The 26,487-nt window shown below is 38.8% G+C and overlaps 1 protein-coding gene across 1 annotated transcript; it reads left to right on the top strand.

The window, feature by feature from the left end:
* LOC107532796 (uncharacterized) lies at positions 1-22,710 on the top strand. Its single transcript, XM_087817766.1, is given in 4 exon segments — positions 1-226; positions 21,112-21,807; positions 22,546-22,619; positions 22,621-22,710. Coding segments are annotated over 4 exon segments (1,086 nt in total).
* The last annotated feature ends 3,777 nt before the right edge of the window (positions 22,711-26,487 follow it).

Raw genomic sequence — 26,487 nt, 5'->3', positions numbered from 1 at the left:
ATGGGTTCTCCAGCACCTTGCTCCTGCAGCATGGGTGGCCTCTCCCTACGTCGCTCTTGCAGCATGGACAGCTTCTCCAGCATGAGTTCTACAGCATGCAGCTTCAGCCCTAGCAGCTTCTCTAGCGCTCATTGCCACTGGCATGGCAACTTCTTCAGTGCCAGGCTCCCACAGCATGGGACAGCTCCTCCTGCACCTGGGTTCTTCAACATGCAGCTCCTCCAATGTATGGCTTCGGGAATGTGGACGGTTTCTCCCTTGTTCAGTGCCTGGCTCCTCCAACGTACCGTACTTGGCTCCTGTACCACATGTTTGTCAGCAGTACCCAGTGACCAGCAACTTCCCCCGATATTCTTCCTTTATGTTTAATCTTCACCTGAGGATATTTTTTCCATTGCTTTTCAGAGAGAGTGGAAGGGGGAGAGAGAGACAGACAGAGAGACATCGCTGTAAGAGAGATCCATTGATTGGCTGCCTCCCCAACCGGGCCAGGGATCGAGCCTGCAACCGAGGTGCCTGCCCTTGGCCAGAATCAAACCCTGGACTCTTCAGTCTGTGGCCAACACTCTAACCACTGAGCCAAACTGACGAGGGCCCCTGGTACTCTTTAGATGACTTTCAGTGTAATGCCACCAGCAAGACACCATTTCCCATGAATGACTTCTCCTGGCACTCCCTTGGGAAGCTTTGCAATGAATTCCAACTCATGGCATAGTTTATCCAGACAGTAAATTTTCAGCAATTTCTGCTAGTGTTACTTCTCAGTGACTTCAACATCTAGTGAACTACATTCATGTTATGTCTTTCCTGTCAAGATCTGGATTTTCGTTCTTGTGCAGGGTAGGGTAGGTGCCTCTTCTTATCTCAGCCATAGAGGTAGTGGCTGCTCCTTATATCTGCTATTCTTCCTATATTTTTCAGACTCCCTTTTACTTCTTACTAGCCAATTCCTCATTACCTCAATCCCTGTTATAGTTAATAATTCCTTCTATTGAACGTTCCCTGACTGTATGGATTCTGTCTCTTGAAGGACTCTAATACATTTACTATATATCTTGGCATTGATCATTCTGTGTTAACTTTTCCAGAGACATGGCGTGCTTTTTTTCAGTTTATAGATGCAAGTTTTATTTTATTTCTGTGAAGTTTTTATTTTATTTTTCAATTACAGTTGACCAATATTATGTTAGCTTCAGGTGTGCAGAATAGTGGCTATATTTTATATAACTTACTAAGTGAATCTCTCCGATAAGTCTAGTATCCACATGGCACCATACCTCATTGTTACAACATTATTGACTATATTCCCTATCTGTACAGTTCTTTTGAATGATACTTTTAATATATCTTCATTTCATGTGCCTGCATTTTTTTTTTCATGACTATTGTGGTCCTAATTTTTGGAATGGCTTTATTTTTCTTATTTCTTTAGTACATTTGCAAGCTTATCTTTAACTAATTGTGTTATTTTACTCTGTCTTGCTTGATTTTGCATAATTCTGTTTATAAAGTCTGATTTCATAGAGACATTTGTTTTGCTAAGTGCTTTATATCTATGGTTCATATTTGTTTACAATTTTCATCTGTTACATGAAAACATGAGTATGAATTTTCCTCATCTGTCATTTGTTTTCCATGTTCCCTTCCTCTATTTTCCTATTAATATATTGATGCAAATATTTTGCTAGCTCTTATTTATTACACCAAGAAACTTCAGATATGTTCGCAACACAGAGTCTGTATCTTCTATCCTGCCTCATCATGAGAATGCTCTGTATAAGTATGTGATTCCTCAACCCATCCCCCCTCTCTTGTTCTTCTGAGTGTGTCACTATCTTTGAATGATGAAGATTTTTCAACTTTGAGATTTGCAGACATAGGAGTCCTTCCTTGAAAGCTTCCCACATTCCAATTTACCTTTTGCTGAAGTTGATAGCCCTTTCTCATATTATAGGTGGAGATGGAGTTTGCATTTCTGTTTCCTCTTTTCTTTTGAAATGACTTCCAGTGGTAAACAGGTCTACCTTTACACTGATGTTTTAATACTAAAGATTTGTTGGGATTTATAAAGTAGGAACTTTTTATAGACAACCAAAGTTTGTGTAGTGACTACACCCATTCTCTGGAATGAGTGCTAAACGTTAATTTAAGCTCATTTTTACATGCATTAATTAAAAAAAATACAAACATTATTCAGGTATGATGTTATCTTTCAGTTTATCATAGATAGATGTAACCCAAGAGACAGTCTCTGTTCTGGTCTGTTGTCCACATCTCCTGTGTTATTTCAGTTATTTTGATAGCCTCTGTGCATTACATAATACTTTGCTTTGTAATGCTTGCATTGGGTTTTTGTTTTTTTCAATTTAGATTCCTTACTATTTGCAGTCAGCCTTCATACTATGATTCTGTCAATGATCAAAGTTCATGCTTAAAACAAGAAAAAAGGTTTTGCTTCTTTTTGATATGGTCGGAGAATTTCAGGCAGCTAAGTTCCCTGTTAATGTAGAAATAGATTTATGAGTTGCAAGGCTGTTTGGTATTTTCAGCAACCTAAGTTCTCTCTGTTTGGAGTCTTCCTTCTCACACTAGAGGCTCCATTGTCTGTGTTTTACCACAATCTGCATTCTCTGCTACAGTTAGTCCCTGTGCCAATGGGAAGATTGTTTAAATCTCTCCTGGTGGAAATAGTCACTTCCTGTTTGGTGTATAAACTGAGTATGTGATCCCCCAACTTGTGACAAGAACATAGCTCCCTAACCATCACTGACCTCTTCTGCATATCTAAAAGGAACGCAGGGAAGAGTGGAGATGTTAGTATTTAACTGTTTCCTGCTTAATGTTATATAGATTGTATTGCCTCTTCCAAGTATCAATTGAACTTTAACAGAAACATTCTTGTGAAATTCTTAATACAAAGCAATGACTCTAGGTGTTGGAATTTTAGACTCTTTAGCAGGCTAGTGGTAAAAATATTTTGATAAGGATGGGAGTTTGTCATTTTATTAAAGAGGCAGGTAGTTAGCCTCATCTATTTGTAAGTAAAGGGAACCAAAGTCCAAGGGATGGGTTTTTCTCCCTTGTATTGACAGGATGTGAAGGGACTGTGGGGAGAAATGTTCCGTAGAGAAGGAAATAAAATACAGAACAACCAGGAGAGGCTATGGAAAAACCCGGTGAGCAGGTTCATTGTTGCCTAGCAGCAATAATGACACTTCTAGGAAACTCTAGTCCTTGGACTTTACAGCCTCTGGAAGAGTTACAAAGGTATTACACTGAGAAGTAATTGAAAAGGCTGTTTTAGAAAGAGGCCATTTTTGTGTGCTCTTTTAGATTCCTGGCACACAATGTAGGTTTAATAAATAGTACATAAAATGTTATCTCTAGGGAAAAATTGCATTTTAGATTTCCATTTCCTCTGCCACGGAACAGAATGTGAAACTAAGGCAAGAGAGGTAAGGATTTATATGGCAGTCCCAGATGTACGTTTAACCTGTTGCCGGAGTAATAATGGTGTCATCTGTTTTGAAGGAAATCAAAACAGCCCTCTCAGAGATCATTCCCAGACTTTCCCAATATTCTGTTTAAACTCGTTTTAAAGAGTATATACACTGGTATATGAATGATTGCGGAGGAGAAAAAAACCTGAGGTTTAGAGTATCAGAGGATTGGACTTCATTAGCTTATTAGATCAGTAGCACTTAGAAGATTGTGCATAAAATGATTTCCATACATGAAACCTGTTCTTTTGTACAAGATATAACACATCTGAAGAGGAGCAGACCTACCTGTTACCTCTGGATGAATGCAGCTATATAATTTGTGGAGCCTAATACAAAGTGAAAATGCAAGGCCCCTGGAAGAGTTACAGCAGAGCATTAAACCAAGTGCAGGGCACTGTGTGACTGAATAGATCTCACACACATGAAACCAGCCCTTCCTGGGGCTGTGCTTGCACAGGGTGCCCAGGAGGTATTCTGATCCTCCAGATACTGACCCATTTTTCTCTCTATTTTACTGCTGATGTCTGTCATTCTGTCTTGTATACTTATACCCTCTCCCTAGTAAGATACAATAGCTCCTAAATTATCAGCCACTCTAATTTCTGTGGGAATGAGTTTTGCAGGATGGAGGGAAACCAGGAGTGGGAGAGAGAAGGGTGGGAGACCACAGGAGGCAGCCTGGGCATGGCATGAGGGTCTGAATACCTGTAGAAGGAGACATCCTATTAAGTGGTGGGATCCCTGAAATGACCTAGTAGGAAGTGGCTGAAGAAAAAAAGTTTTTATGTTTTACAGGTGTTTTATGTTAGGGTGTTCCTTTTCAGATTAAGAAATTGGTGGTAGACTGAACTGCTTATCTTGGTGAGTTTGGGTGTCTATGTGGACATGTTAGAGAGCTGTAAGGATGAAATGAACCACTCTAGTCTGCAAATGCTGGGTTCTTCTTTTATGCCTCAACAGGTCTAGTAGTTTACTCACTCTCATGCCAAAGATTATTCCTGAGAAAAGTTTTTACCCTGTCTTACAATATATCTGCTCATTACTTCAAGGCAGAGGTTACTTCAAAACCAGGAACAATCTCAACTTTCATAGTGAAACATCAAAACTATCCATATACCTATGTGGTGTATGAATCATGTTGATTTCTTCTGTTAATAAGTGCAGAATATCAGTTACCTATTGTCATTATAATGCTGTGTATCAAGCACCTAAAAAGACCCAGTAGCTTGCAATAACAAGAATTTATTTAGAACATAAATCTGTGGTGTTCCCTGGCCTGGGCTGGGCTTTGCAGGGCTGGGTTATGTGTTTGTGGTCAGCTAGGCAACTCTTGTTCTTGTCTAGGTTTGCTCCCATGTGGTGGCATTGGCAGGCTGTTGGTTGATCTTGATTCTTAGCTTCACTTCATGTGTCTGTTGGCCTCTCAATCGGCTAATCTGGACATCTTTTCATGGCAATAGCAGAGGGCAAGAGGCAGGCAGAGTTATAGAAATACTTTTTTAAGCTTCTGCTTGCATCACAAGTGTTACTATCCCATTAGCTCGAGCAGGTTGTAAGATCAGCCTAGATTCAAGTGGTAAGGAAACTGAGTCTACCTTTTTAGCGAGCAGAAGTACAAAGGCACATGGCAAAAAGTGTGGATAAAGGGAGAAGTGAAGAATTGGGACCATTCATACAATCAGTTTACCATAGTTGGGCACTTAACAGTGACTCTACTAGTCTATCAAAAGTACAGCTAAGACTATTGATAATTAGTTTAAAAGGACATGTTAAGTCTTTTTTCTTTACATTTTTTTAAGCTTTACCGTAGAATCAAATTGGATCACTCAGAAATCTTATACCCACATACATGTTTTAAATCTATTGTCTTTAAGCCCTGATCTACCATTCTTTGCCCTGCTTTGTGAAACTGGAGCTGAACCCTGTAAAGATTTCTTCACCAGATGGCTTGTTGTTAATCTTCATCAATACAGGTTGCTAGAGGTCCCTGTTTAGGTTATGGTGGCAAAAGGTATTTTTTTTCCAAGTTTCAGGACTCATTTCATTTTATTCATTGTGGAAGTCAGTGAATCAGTGTGCAGGTTGCCCAATAGGGCTTTCTTCAGTGGCCCTCGTGGACCAGCTCTTGCCTCCTACCTAGTGGCTGTTTAGTGGCAGCTCTTGCCTCCTATCTGGCAGCAGCTATCTGGCCACATCCTCATATAACTATCTCCTTACCTGGCTGTGATACTTGTACAGATCGGATGGGGCCTCTTGCCCTCTGGCAAGTTTCTTCCCCTTGATAGGCCATGTATTCCTGTGGTAGCTCTGCCTTCTTGAAAGTCCTTACTTCTTCATTTCCTGCATCCCCTCAGCCTAGTAGTTACTTTTCTGCAAGTGCTATTTTTGAATCCTTTGGAACAGGGTTTCACAAACTATGACCAGTGAGCAAATAAAGGATATCGTTATATACTTATGAAATTAACTAAAAATCAAAATTACGCTATAATTTTGGGAAAGTTGTGGGGAGACAAATATTCTGATGCAATGCTAGAACACGTGTACTAACTTGGGAGGTCATTATTAAATATTTAATATGTAATTATATATGCAGGTAATGAAACCCTAAAATGTGCATATGCTCCTTAGCTCAGAGATTCATAAAATAATGAAGGATGAGTGAAGGGTTACATATAGGTGTGTTTACTGTGGTCCTATTCATAACAGCAAAAACTGGAAAGTCTTAAATGTCAAATAGTTGGGACTTGCTGAATAAATTGTTGCATCTCCATGAATTAGACTACTTATATCCATGTTGGAGAATTATGTTTATTAACATGGAAAAGAATCATAATGTGTTTTAATTCTTATACTTGTAACAATATATTTTAGGAGGTTTAAAAGAAAAAATAATCAGTTGAGATGAGGGAGATTTTCCTGTCTTCCTCCCTCTGTTCTTTAGTTTTACAGATTTAAATATTTTTTAAGCTCCATATTATCCAGTGTTAAGTAATATATATTTTTTAAAATGTGCCTTTATTGATTTCAGAGAGAGGAAGAGAGAGGGAGAGAGAGAGATAGAAACATCAATTATGAGTCACTGATTGGCTGCCTCCTGCATGCTTCCTACTGGGGATCGAGCCCACAGTCCAGGCATGTGCCCTGACTGGGAATCAAACCTCGCTCTCCTGGATCATAGGTCCATGCTCAACCGCTGAGCCATGCTGGCCAGGCCAGTGTTAAGCAATATTAAGCATTTCTATCACTGGACCACTGAGTGGAAACCTACCCTTTCTTATTGTTTAAGAAGGCTTTTTATCTTTTCCAACTCAATACGAGGTCTTCTTTTAATATTTGTTTATATCCATGTACTATTCCTGACCACGGGGCAGAATCATAGCTATCCCCTTGATGCTGAATTATCTTTAAAGCCTGGCTTTAGTTTTTTTGGGGAAGATATTAAATATCACAAGCTTCCAGGAGCTCTCAAGAAGATGGAAAGTGATGTTCAGACACAAGCATCTCCAAATTGGAGATGAAGTTTTCTTACTTCTTTCTTCTGACAGATCTGACCCCTGTCATATAATATAAAATATAGAGTTGTAGGGGTAGGAATAGGGGGCAGGACTTGGGATGACTGGGAAATATTGTCCTGTGGGAAGTGGTTTCTTCAGGTACATTAATGTCACTGTCAAAAAATGCCTTGCTTGCCTTCTGAGGCCTGTTTCACATCAGAAGGACAGTAACATCTCCTAGTCTTCATTACCTCTGCAATTACAGAGGCTGCACCTATTAAGGGAGAGATCCAATGTGGGTAATGGGATCTGCTATCTATAGAAGTATAGATTGTATAGAAGTATAGAAAAAGGCTGAAAGAGGCCTCTTTAAATGATAGAATTATGGATTTTTTTCTTTGTGTTTTAAAATTTTTCTATAATAAATGGATAGTGTTTGTGTAAGTATTAATAATAATAAAAATCATAAAAAGGTATGTGGAGCTTTAAAAAAAACTCAATCCAAAGGTATATATTTGAGGTAGAATTTCATGCTTTCTGACTTGCCCTTCCTCCTTCCATAAATCACAGTGCTTAACTAACCGTGTTTTCCCCCTAGGAACAAGGACAGAGTTATGGGTATGACAGGCAGAACGGTATACAGTCCTGAAAAATATTTTTAATCCTTGAACCACTGTAATGCACAATTCTAGGGGTCACTGCTCACATGTCTTTCATGTGAATGATGCCCCATGGAGTTGGGAAATGTAGAGCTGCTGTGCTCTCCCTTATATTTATTAACTTTAAACTACTTGTTTATGCTGTTGAGAATAAGAAGAAGCCCTAGGGGATATTCTAGATTGCTTTATAATTTAATGTGTTAAAACAGTTTCTCTAAGGGAAGTATTAACTTTGACACTTGGCCTACAGTCCAAATAGAACAGTTACTTCTCTGAACCATTTTATAATTCTTGAAAAAGGTCAGGGTAATTTATTTGATTTCTTATAAACTGAGTCTCCTAGCCTGAGGTTAGGGAAGGCACATTAACATAAATTGGTTTAAAATTCTTTAAAATGATTGATATGCATGATTGGCTCTAGTGTCTTCTAGGTCCTAGAACTGAAATTTGTGGGTTTAGTCTGCAGGTTATGTAGCTGATTTATCCTTGGACAAAGCAAGATTATTTGAAGTTGTCTTGTGTTATATTTTTTCAGCTCAAATCCATGCAGTTTTAAGAGTAAAAATGTGTATGACTTTTTTTTATTTTGTTAGAAAGCCATGACCCGTGAAAAAAAAGAAAGAAAGAAAGCCACAATGTAGCATCTTCTTGTGTTGACATTAACCTGCTCACACAAAGAAAAGCCTGGTTGGTGCTCTGGAGGAAGTCCTGGAGTGGGATCTCATGGGTCCAGTCCGGACTTTATCACCATTTAGTGATAGCCCTAAAGCTTTACTTCTCTGCTTTACTTTATTATCTGTAAAATGAGCGTAATAGTATCTACTTATATTAGTTTTCCATGGCTGCTGTCACAAATTACCACGAACCTAATGGCTTAAAAATACAAATTTATTATCTCACGGTTTTGTGGGTCAGAAATCCAGCATAGGTCCCATGGGGATAAAATCAAGATGACTTCAGGGCCGAGTTCCTTTCCAGTGTCTCTAGGGGGGAATCCATTTCCTTCTCTTTTCCAGTTTCTAGACACTGCCTGCAAATGTTGGCTTGTGCCCTCCTTCTTCCATCTTTAAAGCTAGAAATGAAGCATCTTCCTGACCCTGCTTTTGTTATATCTCTTTCTCTGGCTCTCACTCTTCTGCTTTCTCTTTTTCTTTTAAAGACCCTTGTGATTACAGTGTGCCTAACTGAATAATCCAGGATAATCTTTCTATTTTAAGGTCAGCGGATCAGCAACTTTACTTTTCTCTGCAACCTTAATTTCCCTTTGCCTAGTAAAGTAACATATTTGCAGGTTTTGGAGATTAAGATGTGGACATTCTGGGGACCATTATTCCGCCTACCACCCTGCTGTACTCATTTTACTTGGTAGTTATAGGAATAAAAAATAAAAACACATTGACATTATAAACTACTATAGTTATGTTAAGGTCCATTTAAGATATTGGTTGGACAAAATATTTTCATGTGTTTCAAGATTAAATAAACTTAAAAACTTATTCCATCTATATTTGATATTACTAATTTGTTTTTTGTTTTGTTTTAATATTAACCATTCAGTGGTTATTTCATTGTGATTTTCTTTTGTGGAGGTAGGTAGCCTTTATTTATTTAAATTTTATTTTTCAACTACAGTTTACATTCAATATTATTTTGTGTTAGTTTGAGGAATACAGCCTAGTGGTTAGATAATCATATACTTTACAAAGTGGTCCCCCGATATTTCAAGTGTCCACCAGGCACTGTACATAGTTATTATAATATTATTGACTGTATTCCCTAAGTTGTGCTTTACATCCCCATGACTATTCTGTAACAACCGATTTGTACTTCTTAATCCCTTCACATTTTTCACCCAGTCCCCCAACCTCCCTCCCCTGTGACCACCATCAGTTTGATCTCTGTATCTATTTATTTCATTGTGATTTTAATTTTAATTTCCTTGGAGACTAATGAGTGTGAATACCTTCCCATGTGTTCACTGGATATTCATATTGTAAAAGATATATTTAAATATGTTATCCATTTTTTAAAAATTGCATTCTGTCTGTATTGAGCCGTGTGAGTTTGTGCTGTGTCAGCCTACCTCAGCTAGAACTGCTCTTCCCAGGATTCCCTTCCCTGCATCGTTCCGGTTAGCGTGGGCCACAAGAGAAAACTTGCACATGACTTGGGATGCAAATGTGAAGCAGCAGACTTCTTCCTATTTGTAGAAGGCTGAAGAAAGGCAGGTGGGAGGCACTGTTGGAGGTCACACGCATATTGTTGCTTATTTGCTGGTCAAGTTGTTGGCACAGGCAGCCGCTGATTTGTAGCTTCTCTTTTTCAGCCAGACTTTCTCTCTACCCTGCACTGAGTCCTGGGCCAGGTGCATGTTTGTCTCCCGTTACTGGTCGAATTATGACCCCACAAAGAAGATACGTTGGCGTTCTAACCATCAGTCCCTAGAATGGGCCTCACTCGGACGTTTTTTTTTTTAATTGAATTTATTGGGGTGGCATTGGTTCACAAAACCATACAGGTTACAAGTGTACAACTCAATAAAACGTCATCTGCACGCTGCATTGTGCACCCATCACCCCAAACGAAGTCTCTTTTTGCCCCCACTCACCCCCCCCCCTTGCCCACCTCCACCTACCTCCACTCCTCTTTCCCTCTGGCTGTCAACACTCTGTTGTCTGTGTTTTTGTGTTATATAAATATATTTTTTTTGCTTAATCCTTTCGCCTTCTTTCATCCACTTCCCCAACTCCCCTCCCCTCTGACATTTGTCAGTCTGTTCTTTGTGTCCTTGCCTCTGTTTCTATTTTGTTCGTCAGTTTATTTTGTTCGTTAGATTGCACATATCAGTGAGATCGTATGGTATTTGCCTTTCTCTGACTGGCTTATTTCACTTAGTATAATAATCTCCAGGTCTATCCATGCCGTCGCGAAAAAAAAAAATTAAAAGCAGAAGTGCCTTTCGACCCAGTGACCCCACTTCTGGGAATATAGCCTAAGAAACCTGAAATACTAATTTGAAAGAATATATGCACCCCTATGTTCATAGCAGCGTTATTTACAATAGCCAAGATCTTGAAACAGCCCAAGTGCCCATCCGTGATAAGTCAATAAAAAAGCTATAGTACAGTTATACAATAGGATACTACTTGGCCTTAAAAAAGAGAGAGATAGGGTTTTTAAAGAGTTTATCAAGCTCAAGTAGGTCATTAGGGTGGGCTCTAATCTAACACAACTGGTGTCCTTATAAAATGGGAGAATTTGGATATAAAGACAGACATGCATACAGGGAGAATGCCATGTGAAGATGAAGGAAGAAATTGGAGTGATTCAGCATAAGCCAAGGAACATCAGAGATTGTCAGCAAATCCAGAAGCTAAGAAATGGGAGGCATGGAATAGTTTCTCTTTCAACTCTTGGAAAGAGCCAACCCTGCTGGCACCTTGATCTCTGACTAATAGTCTCTAAAACTAAATATATTCCTTTATAAGCAACCCAGTTTTAGTACTTTGCTATGACAGCTCCAGCAAAGTGATACATCTCCCCAATCACTGAACTTGGAAGCTTCAAAGTGGTGAGATGTTGACAAAGGTTCCAGTCCGTCCGTGGGGCTTCTAACCTAACCTTGCAGGTTTGTCCTTGCTTCTTTCATTTCATATCTGACTTTCCTTCCCAGCTGGCTTACCTGCTGACCTCAGGTTCTAGTATCGGGCACAGAGGCAGCAGCTTCAGAGAGACAGTCTCCTGTAACTGAGGTGAAATTCATATAATAAAATCTCTCCTTCTCTACACATGCGCACACACATCCAGTGGGTTCTCTTTCTTTGTTCAAGCCCTGATTGATATAGAATTCTTTTTTTAAATGTTCTGAAAATTTTATTGCCAGTATCTATTATAATAGATTTCATAGCTATAATATAGATATTATAACAGATATAATAAATTTAATAGATATAATAAAGAGTGGCCTGTGGCTGTATACTTTAACTCAGTAAGAGCAGAATATTTATTTCCATTACATTTTTCTCACTACAAAATAGTACATAATAATCAGTGGCAAATAAAGATATTATAAATAAGAAAACAACTATTACTCATAATCCAAACATCCCAAGAGAACCCATTCTAAAATAATATTCCATTGTTTTTGCTTTTCGTATGTATGGGGGCACGCAGTGCAGACTACAGCAAGGTAATGGCTGCAGGCGGTCAGGGGTGAGGGGGTGTCTCATGAAACTCTGACCACAGCAACGGTAATAGAGTCTCAGGCCTAATAGTCTACAGCTGTTGCAGCTTAATCTCGATCGACAGTTTCTGGCTTTAGCAGTGTTTTGGGCCAAGTGGGGCCTCAGAAGATGACAGCGGGGCCTAGAAGGCTTAGGATGTAAGCACAGCTGATGCAATGGAGAAGGTTTTTCCTCTGTCAGTATACAGGACTTTTAGATGTCAAGGCCTAGAAAAATTATGTGATGCTTATTTTATAAAAGTCTACAGGCCAGGACTTAAGACTACAACTAAGTTTCATGAGTGGCTCAGAGCCTTGATGTGTGTATTCCTAGCAGCCTGAGATAGGCAGAGTAGAAAGATGACTTCAAATCTGTTCCTCTTTATGTTGTTTTCAATTGCATTTTGGCCGAGGGAAGATCATGTGGAGAGACTGACTGACTGCTTGTGTTGTATGTGCCTTATTGACAGTCTTATAGATGATATTCGTTGCATCACATGGCATCAGTTCTCTGAAAAACAGGTGGATTTTCTCTACAGATATAGTAAACATAGTGTCATTATTACTATGAGAATTAAATGAGAAGATGCAACTAAAGTGCTTAGCCCAGGGCTAGGAAAACAGTGCTCAGTAAATATTAGCTATCATTAAAATTAGTTTCAAGATTAATCTGAGATTTAGGGTACTCCTTGAGTGGCCAATTTAACTCACGATAAAATCTCTATTTTCTCCTTCTTTTCCTTCAATATGACTATCAAAAAAAGCCTTATTATCAGGCAAGAAGATATATGATATCTATGAAAATGATATATTCTTCTATAGAAATCTATGAACTTACAAGCAGGTGTACCCAGGAAATCCTTTGGGGGAATGGACATAAATGATATTGTAGGAGAGTATTAGAGACCTCTTGGGCAAATGAACGCGTGTGATGTATTTTTGAAACTAGATCACAGAAACTGAACAGAGCCAAGAGATAATGAAGGCTGTACTTTTTCTTATCTGGACATCTATTGGTTGGCTTTATGCAGTTAAAATCAGACACGCTGACAATTCTTTTAAAAATGAATTTTTAAAAGCTACAAGTGATAAAGTGAGTTGCTTTGCTGATCCTAATTCTGGCCAACAAGGAGCAACTAGTTAGTGAAATGGAAGTGATTGAAATCTTGGGATAAAGCAGCTTTTTATTATGACAATTTAAAGAACTATAGAAAATTGGTAACTAAATAAACATTAGTAATTATTCACATTTTGACTAAGGATCAGTTCTTTCTCTGGTTTTCTAATATTGCCAAATACCAATATGAAAAATATTAAGTTAGCAATAACAGTTTGATAAGTCAAAAATAAAAGAATGGAGCTATTTATTAAGATAGTACCTCTTCCTAATTTTATATCATACCTAGTGTTTGTTTTTGCAATTCTGCTGCCTATTATGGTTGGATTCCTTTCCCAGTTTTTCATGAGTAATCTTCATGTCTGTAATTTCCCCCCTTTGAAACTGGGATGCACTATTTTTCAATACAGAGAAAAGATCATTGCAACAAAATACTTTTATTTGAGAGCCCCATACAGAGAAAAGGAAAGCCATCAATGATTTCATTTTTATTGATATGGAAAGTAATGATTTGAGAAATATCTGTATATATACAGTGTAATGGTAGGGTGACTTTTATTTCAAAATAAATCTTGAATTTGTAAATAAAATAGTACTTCATCTTGATATAATGCTATTCCTTCTTAGAGTTTGAATTTTTTTCAAATTTATTTCACCATTTATTTTTATCATCACTCTGTGATATAGATAAAAAGAGGTAGATATAATTTAATGATTAACATTCTAAAGAGAGAATGTATCTTTAGGAAATTTCATTTGAAAGTTGAGAGGATATATCATATTGTCTCTTGCCAAGAATTGTGAAGACCATAATATATACTGAAACATATGTAAATATAAGTTTATAGTGTAGGTATCCCCTTTTTCTTAAAAATTTATATATCAATACTTACAACCCATAGAATAGAAAAATGAAACACATAAAAATACCATATGCTTTGTTTGATGACTGTAGATGGTGTGATATGTCGCCATATCTCTGAAAGCCAAGCATTTGTCTATAGTAAATCCTGAAATCATAAAATCAGCTTAAATACATGCCTTGGTGAAAATAGTATAGAGAGAAGAATGTCAGCAGGCTTGATGAAGTCCCGTTAGATATAAATAAGAAAGATCATTAAAGCCATTTGAGACAGTCCTCTTAATAGTTTTCTGATAATTCAAACCCTGTGCATGAAATTATCATTGAAATGTGTTTGAAATCATCTTTCATTGAAGATTATATACTAAAATATTATTGGGTGTAATCTATTCTTGTAGAGATTATAGATAATTTTATTTTCCTATTTATATTTTGTAGTATTTTTGCTAATTTTTTATAGTACTTTAATATTTTTATAGTACTTTAATAAGAAGAAATAAGTTTTTAAAAAGAAATGATGTTTTTGTAAACCATTAGAAATTGACTCGCAAGAGGAATCCAGCCCCAAACAGTATATTTACTGGACCATGGCATCAGAGAAAACAAAGATACCTTGTTGTACTTTTAAGTTATTTTCCTTATAATACTTGTGGGTTTAATAATGGCTTAGGATTTTGATCTATTAAAAAAGTAATTTGTTAGGTGTTCTCTATGCTATTAACTGTTTAATGTATGTTATGAGGCAAAAAAAAAAAGGTGGTAAGTCATGGAGCTTTCTTGTAATGAGCACAGCATCATTCTTTATAGACAAAACATACACATATTAAAAATTAGAGAATAATCCAGTGCTAAACTGCATGCTGAGAGTACAAGGATGGAGAGATCAGTCTGGAACAGCCTGAGATTTTATTTTAAAAAGATCAGATTTGAGCTTGGCTTCGAAGGAAGTGTGATTAAGGAGCCTTGAAAGTTAGGACATAGAGAAACTGATTTTTTTTAAATGTGGAGGCAGTAAGGACTTATCATCAATCTTGATGAAGTAAATTCTATCTTAGGAGAATTAGTCTGGACATTTCTCCGTGGAGTAGAGGGCAAGGCTCGGGGAGAGTTGTCTTTGAGTTCCCTTCTCTCTCTCGACAGCAGGAGAACCCTGGGATTTCTTAGTGGGGTACATGGCCATTTATTCCCTAGCTTTCCTTTCACTAAACTGTGGTCATGTCTTATGTTCTAGCTCGGAGTTGTGAGGGAAAATGACAGAGGATAGATACTTTCAAAGACATGCCCTTAAAGGAAGGAGCTGTGCTGCGAATTCCCCCTTCTTTTATCCTGCTGCTATACGGGTGAGGGAAATGATCTTCTATCTTTTTAAAGATATGTTAACTCAGGTTTCTGTTTCCTGCAGCTGAACCTATATCTTAACCAATATAAAATTTGGTACATGAAAGTAGAGTACAGTACATAGCAGAAACTTAAATAGGTGCGCTTTTTTGATAATTTCAAGGATACAGACATTACAGAATGTAAAAGGGGTTACATATTTTTATGGTGTGACAAAACTGGCAAATATACTTGAACAGGAAGATTATGAGCCAAATGAACCTGTAACTCCAGGGGAAATGGTGGGAAAATTCAATGTTCTATTGAATTTTCCACAAAGAGGAAAGCTCAGGCTAGATTCAGCTAGGTTGCAGGTAGAAATGGAAGGAAATATAACTCTGATGAGGGACTCTGTGAGGCAATCTCAGAAGACTGTGATTTTGGTAATTTGGGACCTTAAAGGGCTGAAAAAGTCAACTGATTCTGTAATCCAAATTCAAGCGATTATAGAACTGTCAGGTTTAGCAGGAAATAAGAATGAGGCCCCAAATCTTTTCAAGCACCCCTGTCAGGCTATGGGAACCAGTCTAGCTGCAAAGATGCAATTAAGGGTGTTGCCCTGCCACCCAAGCCTCAGTTGGCTTCCAGTAACTGCCAGAGAGTGTTCTAGGCAGAGTACAGAAGTAGTGACTAAAATGTCAGTCCTCAAGTCTTAAAATGATCTGTTGAAGAAATCTTTGTGCTTATCCCCTGAAAATTAAAAAAGTAGAAGCCAGGTAAGTTTTTGAGGGAATGTTATTGCCAAATAATCCGCATGCTGTGTCTGCAAAAGTCTATGATTTTTTTATTTTATTTTTTAACTCAAAAGCAACTTGCAAATCTGCAAACCGACGTTGGTGGGAAGTAGGTTGTGAAAGCTGTACAGCCTCACCTCAGTTGTGTCCAGGGAGAATAAAGGACAAGAGGGCAACAGAGGCCTGTGAGAAAAATAGACAAGCGGGATAGCATAACTGAAGCTTCCCGACTGGCTAATGGAGACACTTAGGAGCTTTGGGAATCTTCTCAAGACAGGCCCATTAATTTTTAATTTAAGAGTACACATAAGTTTTATCTCATAAAAATGTGCCCTATATTAAATAATTTTAAAGATACATAATCACTTATATGTAATGCTTTCAATCTAGTTTATTCATTATCATGAATCCTTTTGGCCTCTGAGACTGCCTTTGTCTCCTCTCCTGAAGCTTGATGCAGAATATAATTGCCCCCATGGGGGGGAAAAGAAATCAAGGATGCCGGGGAGACCAGTGGCAGTTATCCTCGATGATGCCAAGAGGCCCTCAGCACCATGACCATGTTATTCAAATGTCAGTTAGAAGAAATAAGTTACATGAGCAACGTGCATGAGGTTTTTTCACACAAAGTGTCTTCCATATCACTACAGATATTAGATCATTGGTTAGCTTTTATTGTAGTTATCCTGCACCTCCTCTACCACTGGATATATTGGATAAAACAACCGCTTTTTGGTGGGGGGGAGGCATAAATGACTAATGTAAAGGAGTGCTTATCACTGAAAATATTTGGATTTTGAATTAAGGCACTAATTGGATAAAGGCTTGAGGTGGTGTGCTTTGAGGTCTGGGTGAGTGTGTTGCATATATTGGAAGAAATGTGCTATGCCACTCAGGTCCTACCCCCTCTCTTTTTAAATTTTTATTGAATCAATTGGGCTAACATTGGTTAATAAAATTATATAAGTTTCATAGCCAAGATTTGGAAACAGCCCAAATACCCATTAGTAGATTAGTGGATTTAAAAAGCTGTGGTATATTTATACAATGGAATACTACTCGGCTGTAAAAAAGAAGGAAATCTTACCTTTTGTGACAACATGGATGGACCTGGAGATTATTATGCAACATGAAAGACAAATACCATATGACTTCACTTCTATGTGGAATTTAATGAACAAAATAAGCTAACAAACAAAATAGAATCAGGTCTCTTTTTAAGAGAGCTTCTGCTGCAACAAGTGCAGTCAGCTGCAGCTCCTTTGAGGTCCACCGAAGTGTTCAAGCAGAGGACACACTCTCCTTGACTCTCTGGGCAAATCTAGCCAATGACTGATCATGGTGGGGAGTTTTAGGTGCTAGTCATTGCTGCCCAACATGAGACTTATGCAAAGGGCAATTTTTGCTTTGTAGCTCCCTGTTAATCTGGCTGAGTGTTTTTCAAGAGTGGTTCTTCCTACCCAAGTCTCCTCCTTTCTTTCTTTCCTTTTGCAGATGTCAGATCTACATTGAGCACTGAAAGCTTTTCCTGCCTACTCCTACTTCCTCTCCCGTTTATCTTACACAGGCATCTCCACCCAATAAATCTCTTGCATTTCTAACTCTGCCTTGATCACTGCTTCCTAGAGGGCCAAGTGCACATGCCTATTGATCACTGTAGAATAAAGTAACATGCCAGCAACATTTCTTGTCTGTGGGATACAAGTTATTACCACTGTGCCACTCAATGGAGAATGTTCTTTGTGTCAAGTTCAAACATTCTCCTTTTTACACTTCACCAAGGCCTTTGTTTTATCCTCAAGCTTTTTCAAATTCCCAACCATATTATCTGTTCTATTAATTCTCATCTTTTCCCTGAGTCTACCCCAACCCTCTTTCTCCCCGCTCCAGTCTTTACTAGGACTCTCTCTAGGACAGCCATATATATGGCTGTCATCCTGGAATTTCCCTTCACTGCTCTCTTGAGTTGGGAATCACTATTTTGGGGGGGCCCTAGGTGACCTTCTTTTATGTTTTGATGGAATCCTTCCCTATTTTCTTAAAATACATGTTCATTCCTAAGAAAGGGTGCATTTAAGGTAAACTTCTGAGTCCTTGCATATTTGAAAATGCCTTCATTATTTCCTCATGAATGATTATTAGGTTGCTATAGAAATCTGAGATAAAAATCATTTTTCCTGGGAATTTTGAAGGCTTTGCTCCATTGCCTTTCCACACCCTGTGTTTTCTTGAGAAGGCTAATATCTGTGATTTTCATTCCCTTGCAGATAAGCTGTCTTTTCTCCTTGGTAGCTTCTGGACTATTTCTTTATCCTCAGAGATATGACAGCTTGCCAAAGCATATTGAAGTCCTGGATGCAGAATGAGTTCTTTGGGTTTAAAGACTAGATCCATCTTCAAGGAAATGATCTATTATCACTTCTGTGATAATTTTTCCTTTTTTTTCTCTCTCTCTGGAATTCTTTGGATATAAAATGTCTTGAATAATCCTTTGAATCTCTTATCTTTTTCTCATATTTTAACCTTGTTTTGCAATCTAGGAGATTTCTTTAAATTTATTTTCTAACTTTTCTATTGAATTTTTATTTGGCAATCACATTTTAATTTCTAAAAGTTTTTTCTTATTACCTGATTCTGCCTTGCATGTACTATCTTGTAGTTACTTTGTGAATGCAGCATCTAGTTAAGAATTAGTCATTGTATATAGAAATGTGTAAAGAAATGAACACCCATGTGCCTACCAACCCTGGGTAAGAAAGGAAACAGCAACACGTAGAAGCCCCCGTGTCATCCTCTTTATTGTAGGTGGCTCCTGCACTGAAGGCTGTGTTAATCATCTTTGCTTTAAAAGTAGTCTTGTCATCTGTGTATGTACTCCTAAACCCTGATTAGTCTTACCTGCTTTTTAACTTTATAAACAGATTTAGACTGCATATTTTTCTTTGTGAATTTTTTATTTTGATTTTTGGAATTGCTTATTCACCAACAGTTTCCATTCTCTGCTCTTTGTAGCTGCAGTTTGTAACTTTTAAAGAAAGCATTATTATGAAGCCTTGGGAGGTAGAGGAGGTAAAATGTGTATGCTTAATCTGTCATATTAAACTAGAGGCCTAGATGAGATTTTTAATAGCATGTGAATCATGCTATTTTATTAATTTATACTTGGTTTTATTAGCATATATATTTATTATATGTGCTGTATATGAAAGGAATAATTTTAAAATGTTTTATAATTTAAAATCTGAACTCAGTGATCTTGAAGTAGTGGGATGTAATGAGCTTTGGAATTAGTCAAACCTGGGTTAATATCCCTAATCCACCACCACCTTTTAGATGAGAGATATTGGGCAAATCACTTAACCTCTAAAATCCCAAATTTCCCGCTTTATAAATGGGGATAAAAATACCCCAAAGTGTTATTTGATGATTAAATGAGGTAGTGTATGTGAAGGATTTAACCTAGTTCTCAGCATATAATAAACAGTCGGTAATCATAGCTCCTGTTCCTCTCTCTTATTAAAGAAAATGAAGCTTTTCTAATCAACCTTACAAGCAAGGCTAGTTTTATGGCCTGTGCAGTCTACATGGCCCTGTGCACAAAGGGGCTGCTTGGTTTAATACCTTACTGTCTCTGTCTTGAAATTATTATTATTACTATTTGTTGTTAAAAATATTACAGATGTCCCTTTTTCTCCCCGATGACCCATTTCACCCCATGTCTTGAAATTATTAATAATTTTATCTTTGAGCTTGTGTTATGCAAGTGAAGTCTGGTGGGGCAATGGAATGAGTATATGAACAGCGGAGTCACATTTAATATGTGAGTCCACCTTTTCTTGCTACTCTATCACATAAAGTGCTCACAGTGCTCCATGAGCACAGAATTCCAGGGAATGCATAATGCATGGGAGTTCGGTGAGATTCAAATATAAGGTAAGTGTTATGTCTGTGACTAAGTTAGGGTGTTCACAGCCTGACAGGCTACACTCTTTTCCCAGTTAGAATTTGCTTTGAATGCGGAAGGAAGGCAATGGCCTTCTAAGAAACACAAACAACTATGGGAGCCTCTATTGTCCCTCCATTCGCCAATTACTTATGCTAGAAATGATAATATAAAAAGGGAAGAATATTTCCTTTTTCTTCCCAGTCCTCCCAAACTTATTAGTAAACCAAAGGTAGACAGTGTTGGTAGAATGTGCTGGTACCAATAAATGAAATTAAACAGTTGAGTTAGTTTTGTGCAGTGTTTCCACTCTTTTGCTAAGAATGAAATACATACGGATGTATGAGCTATGAAGTACGAATTGTGTAATTTGATGATTCTGCATAGCACTTAAATGCCCTTGTATTAAAAAACTTACTGCAATATAAATATGAATAGTAAAACTCATGCTAATACTTTAAAAGTTTAATTTTTCTTAACTTAGAAGGACATTAAGTAGCAAATAAAAAAAATCACCATAAAATGTCATGGAAGAGAGGGAGAAACTTTATGTTTTAGTAATTTCAACAGCACCTTTTGCCCCAGCATTTTGAACAGGGTTTTGTGCTCTCATTTTACCCTGCGCCTCACAAATTATGTAGCCAGCTCTGCTTCCTGAATTTCAAAGCCCGCTTTTTATCAGCACAATCTGGAAAATGATAACCAGTACGTTGAATGTGCAATCCTCTTTTATGACAGATGGAGACAATATCATAGGGCGCGATCTAATCTTGCTTTTAGATAACTGTTTTTGCTGTATTGGTGCGCCTGGGGCCAAAAAAAAAGAAAAGAAAAAAAAAGCCTGCTTAAATGAAGGAAGAGGAAGGGGAAGAGATGGTAAGTCTCTCGTGGGGCTTCAGTTACTTTAGGAGAAGGAACTGAACAAGACTGGCCGGAGGAGGCGCCGCGAACGCTTTCGGGGCTATTCCACCCCTTGGGGACGCGCTGCGCCCAGGGCGCGTGGAAGGGTCTCCAGCGTGCCGCTGCTCAGGCTCCTCCCGCATAGCGCAGAGAGGCTGGCGACGTGAAGGGATGAAAACAACAGAAGTTAATTAAATGGCCGTGTTTCTTTTTTTTAACCCACGAGAAAGAATTTATACGACGTTCAGCTAATTGAAAGCCAAGGAGTGGAACAGGCTTCCGCGGCCCCACGGGGCTGAGGCGGCGCCGCGCCCGCCCCGAAGGCGGGGACCCGCGGGCCCGCGCGCGCCGCCCGCCCCGCCCACCCGGGACGCGGGGGCCAGGCCGCGGCCGAGACGGAGGCGCGGGGCCCGCACGGCTCCTTCGCCCAGAGGGACTGGAAGGGGCGGAGCAACTGGGCGGCGAGCGCCAGGGCCCCGCGGGACGGCGGCGGGTGCGCGGGACGGCGGCGGGTGCGCGGGACGGCGGCGGGTGCGCGGGACGGCGGCGGGTGCGCGGGACGGCGGCGGGTGCGCGGGACGGCGGCGGGTGCGCGGGACGGCGGCGGGTGCGCGGGTGCGGGGGCCTCCACCAAGGAGGACGAGTGGGAAGAATCTGAGCCAAAGCAGGTTGATTGCAAAGGCTTCCGAGTTCAGGCAGATACGCGGACAGGATGGAGGGCACTGAAAACGGGAAGACCCGGGTTATCACTGGGAAGGGGTGGAGGCGGTGGAGAACAATCTTCAGGTCCCTGGAATGAAACAGCTCGGGAGCGCGCACCTCCTGCTCCAGTTATTGTTAGAGAAACCCCAGCACCGGCCATGACTGCTTGTGCGTACAGGCCTCCTGGAGCCAGGTTAAGCACAACAAGGAAAACGCCGCGGGGACCGCCAGAAATTCACAGTCACGCGCGGTTCCCACCCCTGCCGTCCACTGCCAAGCGCGAGGAACGCCGAGGCAGGCATTTGAAAGGAGCGCGACCTGGAGTTGAGCGACCACATAGGGCGCATCCACATTTTGTTTAGGGCCATGAATTTTTAAAATAAAATGGGAATAAATGCAAATGATATCAGATGGAAAGAATTGTTTTTTTTGGGGGGTGACTTGTAAAGTAAATCCCACCCGTTTTGCCCCTGACACCACAGCTGGCTTGAATTTAAGCCTCCACTTGGACCTGCTCCTCTGTCCTGTCCTGCAAAATAAGGGGCAGTGATTCACCATATTGGTGCTTCTTTACCGGATCCACTCCCCTGAGGCAGAAGTGAGGAGTAGTCACTCAACAATGAGTAGAACTTCACTTGAGTGAGAAAACTGTTGCCCTTATTTATGCATAAAGCGAGATGTATTGTCTATTATTTGCTAACAGTAAAAATGAGTCTTACTGGGAATCACCAGGTTATTAGACAACTTTTTAACTTTCCAGTTGTCTTTAATTTGGTCCCAAAATAGGTTTTTAGTTAATAGCACTGAGCACTATAGTAGATCTGCTACCAGAGACAATGGGACCATCGATCTTCAGTTACAGTATTCTATGTTTTCTGTTCAATTGAAGCCTTAAAAATGGTTTGATAGTTTCCCCCTCCCGTCTCTCCCTCAAGATTCCTCTAAGGGGTGGCTTTTTTTTCTTTTTTCTTAAGGAAGGATATTTTAAAAACAACCTCAAGAAAGTTTTACTGATTACAGTTACTTTCCCTTAGGGTAAGGAAATGGAGAAGAGCTTTGAAGTAGTAAGACGTAATACTACAGGTAGCAATAAGGTTTCAAAAACAAACACAGGCCCTTAAACTTCAGCTAGATGGCCTGTGTGCTGTGCTTGAAAATCAGCCACACACAACACAATTAAGAAATAGTCTTTGCTAACCTTTCTCAGGTAACCACCACCACTAGCCATTCATCATCTGATCTCTGCTGCATCTACAGCAGCCAATGAGAACCCTCAGTGAAAGTGACCAGCCCTATTGCACTGTGGAAGTTTCAAGTGTCACAACTGCTCTTTATGTATATTGAATTTAGAGGGATTTTCATTGTTATAAATGTGAGAACTAGATTCAGCAATGTTCTTTCATCATAATTACTCTGTAATACAAACATACACACACACACACACTCTGCAGCCGGTGGTCATTTCAAAATCTTTTTATGTTCAGATACTGAGCCTTTGTAAGAGCCTTTGTAAGACTGACTACCTCAGATTTGATGCACTCATTGTGGACTTCATGTGGATCACAACTTTTGGATAAGAAGGTTACAGCTGTTAAGTGAAACTGACTTGAAACCAGCTTTACTGGATTCCTATCAGAAATTCTGCAGGAAATCAGCCATCTGGGTTCTGATCCACTGTAAAAAATGAAGATTTAAGTGACCTTAACTAACCTGTCCTGTCCCCACCCTTAAGGAACACTCTCTGTAGTGGGCTGTGGCTGTATTAGACTTCCTGGAACATGCCGCTCTCAAAAGAACTGATGTGTTCAGATGCTCTGTGTAGGGCTGTGATTTATAATTTAAACTTTGAGTTGTATTCTGAGGTAACCACAAATTCATTGAAACTTGGGTCTACCAAGTGGGAAGGAAGCGTGGGAGGGAATAATCTTGTTTCTTCTAGTGATTTTTCATTTGGGTAGTGCTTTTTCTGTGTTCCACATTAAGGCCTTTTCTTGCTTTGACTTGGAAGAAGTTCTTTGACAGAGCATATTGCTTGGTTAAGTAAATGACCTGAAATGTGCATTAGAATTGTGAAATGTCTCATGAAATTGTCAATCCCTAGAGTGGAACCAAATAGCCTTTGATGTAAAGGGCAGTGGATGCCAGATGCTCTATGAGTGCTGCTAAAACCTCCTCAAATCAGGTCTAAATTACAGAGTTAACTGCAGTGGGAAGAGTATGGTTTCTGCTCAGGCCAAAGGATTCACTGACCTGCTCTTATAAATTCAAAGCAACGTGAGCAGAACCCCAACCTAAAACCCACTTAGGTTTCATGGATCTTGCATGACCTTTGACAAATCCAGATATACTTGTGCCCAAATATAAGTTATTGGACGTTCTGTAGATGCAGTGATTGTCCCAGGGTAGCTCTGTTTTAAATATGGTGAGTCTTTTATGTTAATTTGGAAAGTCAAGAGCAAAAGACAAGTGATGTAGAACTTCTGTTTTTAATCATTAAGTTTAAACCATCTAGTAATATTTAGTTGGTAAAAGGGACTTCAGGAAGATACCCAGGATTACTGAAAAGTTTTTTTCCATCTAATGAGATACTCTGGTAATTTCCTAATTTTGTATCTTTGGTTCAATAGAAAAATTTCAAGTGGTATGTGACCACTTGATGCAGAGTCTGGGTTTCTCTATAATAAATCCCTTTGCCAAATTAGGGCAGGGGGTTGTTGCAGACTTTCTGCTGGCAAGACTGAAGCAAATGCGTGAGTAAGACTGTCCTGATGTAGAAGCATACTTCTGTGGGAGTTAACAAAAGCGAAACAACAACACTGGTTCTGTTTAAAACACACACAAACACAAGCATGTACATGCACTTTTTTATTCAGACATCAATGCTTTGAATATGTGAGGTTGGTATTTGGATGCATCCAGAATCTATAGGAAGGGTTAAAAGACAAGATCAAACATATAAAGCAAGAAAGAAAGTAAAATGTATTCACTCTTTAGATACCGCCACGTCCCTTTTATCTTTTTTCTTCTTATTGACAATGCTGTTTATTCTGGTGGAATATTGCTGGTCTGTTCCTAATAGTTACTCAGAGTCTGGCGTCCTTGGAGGGCTCTTTGCTCTTGGAGACCCTGGAGGCATTTTCATGCCAGTCTGAAAGCTTTAATGCGTTAATAATTTGTATCAGCCTGGCCGGGCGTGGCTCAGTGGTTGAGCATCGACCTAGGATCCAGGAGATAGAGGTTCGATTCCCAGTCAGGGCACATGCCTGGGTTGCGGGCTCGATCCCCAGTGGGGGGCGTGCAGGAGGCAGCCGATCAATGACTTTCTCATCATTGATGTTTCTATCTCTCCCTCTCCCTTCCTCTCTCTGAAATCAATAAAGATATATTAAAAAAAAGTAACTTGTGTGACATGTCATAAGTAAGCAAGAAACAAGGTGCTTCAGGGTTAAAGGCTTCAGACTTTTTAATTGTTGAATTAATACATATTTTCCTAGGTCCTTTTAAAAATATCTTAAATTATGGAAGTGAAGTCCTTTTCTTGTTTTCTGAAAGTAAAAGCTGAAGCTTCAAAAGAAGGAAGATGAGGAAGGTTTATAAAATTTTCAAATTGGTAGTTGTATAAAATAAAAGAAAGATAATTCATTATGAATATGTTTTTACTACTGATAATCATCATTTCCCCCTAAATCCTCATGAACAATCTATTATTTCATAATGATAGTAATAATAATAACAAGCACAATTTATAGTGCTTATTATATACCAGGCACTATTGGGCTTTACATATATTAACACATATACTCCTTGAAGCAACCCTATAAAGTACTTACTAATATTTTCATTTTACACACAAAGAAAATGAAGCACAGAGGTGTTAAGAAATATGCCAAGGCCACACATCCGGTAGGTGGTGAATGCAGAGTTTAACTCAGGTTGTCTGGTACCACTGCTCTGTGCTGCTTTCTCAGCTTCTAATTTTATAATTTAGAATCAAGTTTATAATGCAATGAAGTGATATTGTCATATGCTGATACTGCATTTGGATTCAAGTTTTTGTAATCTGGTTATAATGCATAATATTTTGAAAATTAGAATAAGAGTAAAAATAGTGTTTAAAAAATTGTGAAGATGTGGGGAATTTACTACATTGCTATCTGGGTTCTGAGAGAAACTCAAGGTCCCCTTATCGGCTTTTATACCAGAAATGGATTTGGTAACTCCTGCTATCAGGGCACTGAATTTGACTAGATTGAATATGCTGGGCAGGAAGACGTTTCCTCTTGCTTCCCTACAGAGCAGGAGTTTACATAATTTTATGTGATTGATACCAGTCAGCAAGAGCAGAGTCAGAAGACAGCACTTGGAGACATATTAGAGCCTAGCAATACTTTTGAGAGAAGCTGCCCAAAATGCAGATTAAAACAGGAACCAAGGATGGGAAAGATGGAGAGCTTTAAAAAATAATTTGCTGATTTGATGTTATTTGGTTCTAAATTATTTAAATAATTACTATTATTCTGTGTCGCTTTGGCTATCTCTTTCTGTGCTCTTTTTGTGACTAGCCAGTCTCTGCTGCTTCCTTCATGTATTTGTGGAAACCACATTTGTGCTCATTAGTGATACATCATATCCTTAGGAAGAGAACATGATGAGATGGTACTGAATAAATGGCCTTTTAATTGCACTTAAATATCATATGTATTCAAGCATAATAATCAGAACTATCCAAACCATGGCAGTGTATGATTTATTATATTACCAGATCCATAGGAAATTTTGTGACTTAAGAATAAGGGTATTTCTCAGTATTAGTAATTTAGTAACCACTGTGGTTAGTGAGTGACTTTTGCAGATAAGAATTAAATTATTAAGCATATCCCCTAGTTACCAAAAATTCAAATAAAAAAGACTCATTTTTATTTATCAAATTAGCAAAAAAAAATGGATTTTATTCAGTGATAGGAAAACGGGCAC

The sequence above is a fragment of the Miniopterus natalensis genome, chromosome 5, assembly GCF_054644295.1.
Source record: "Miniopterus natalensis isolate mMinNat1 chromosome 5, mMinNat1.hap1, whole genome shotgun sequence".
In the NCBI taxonomy this organism is placed as follows: Eukaryota; Metazoa; Chordata; class Mammalia; order Chiroptera; family Miniopteridae; genus Miniopterus; species Miniopterus natalensis.
Note: the sequence above shows the minus strand (reverse complement) of the source record. Positions and strands in the feature narration are given on the sequence as shown.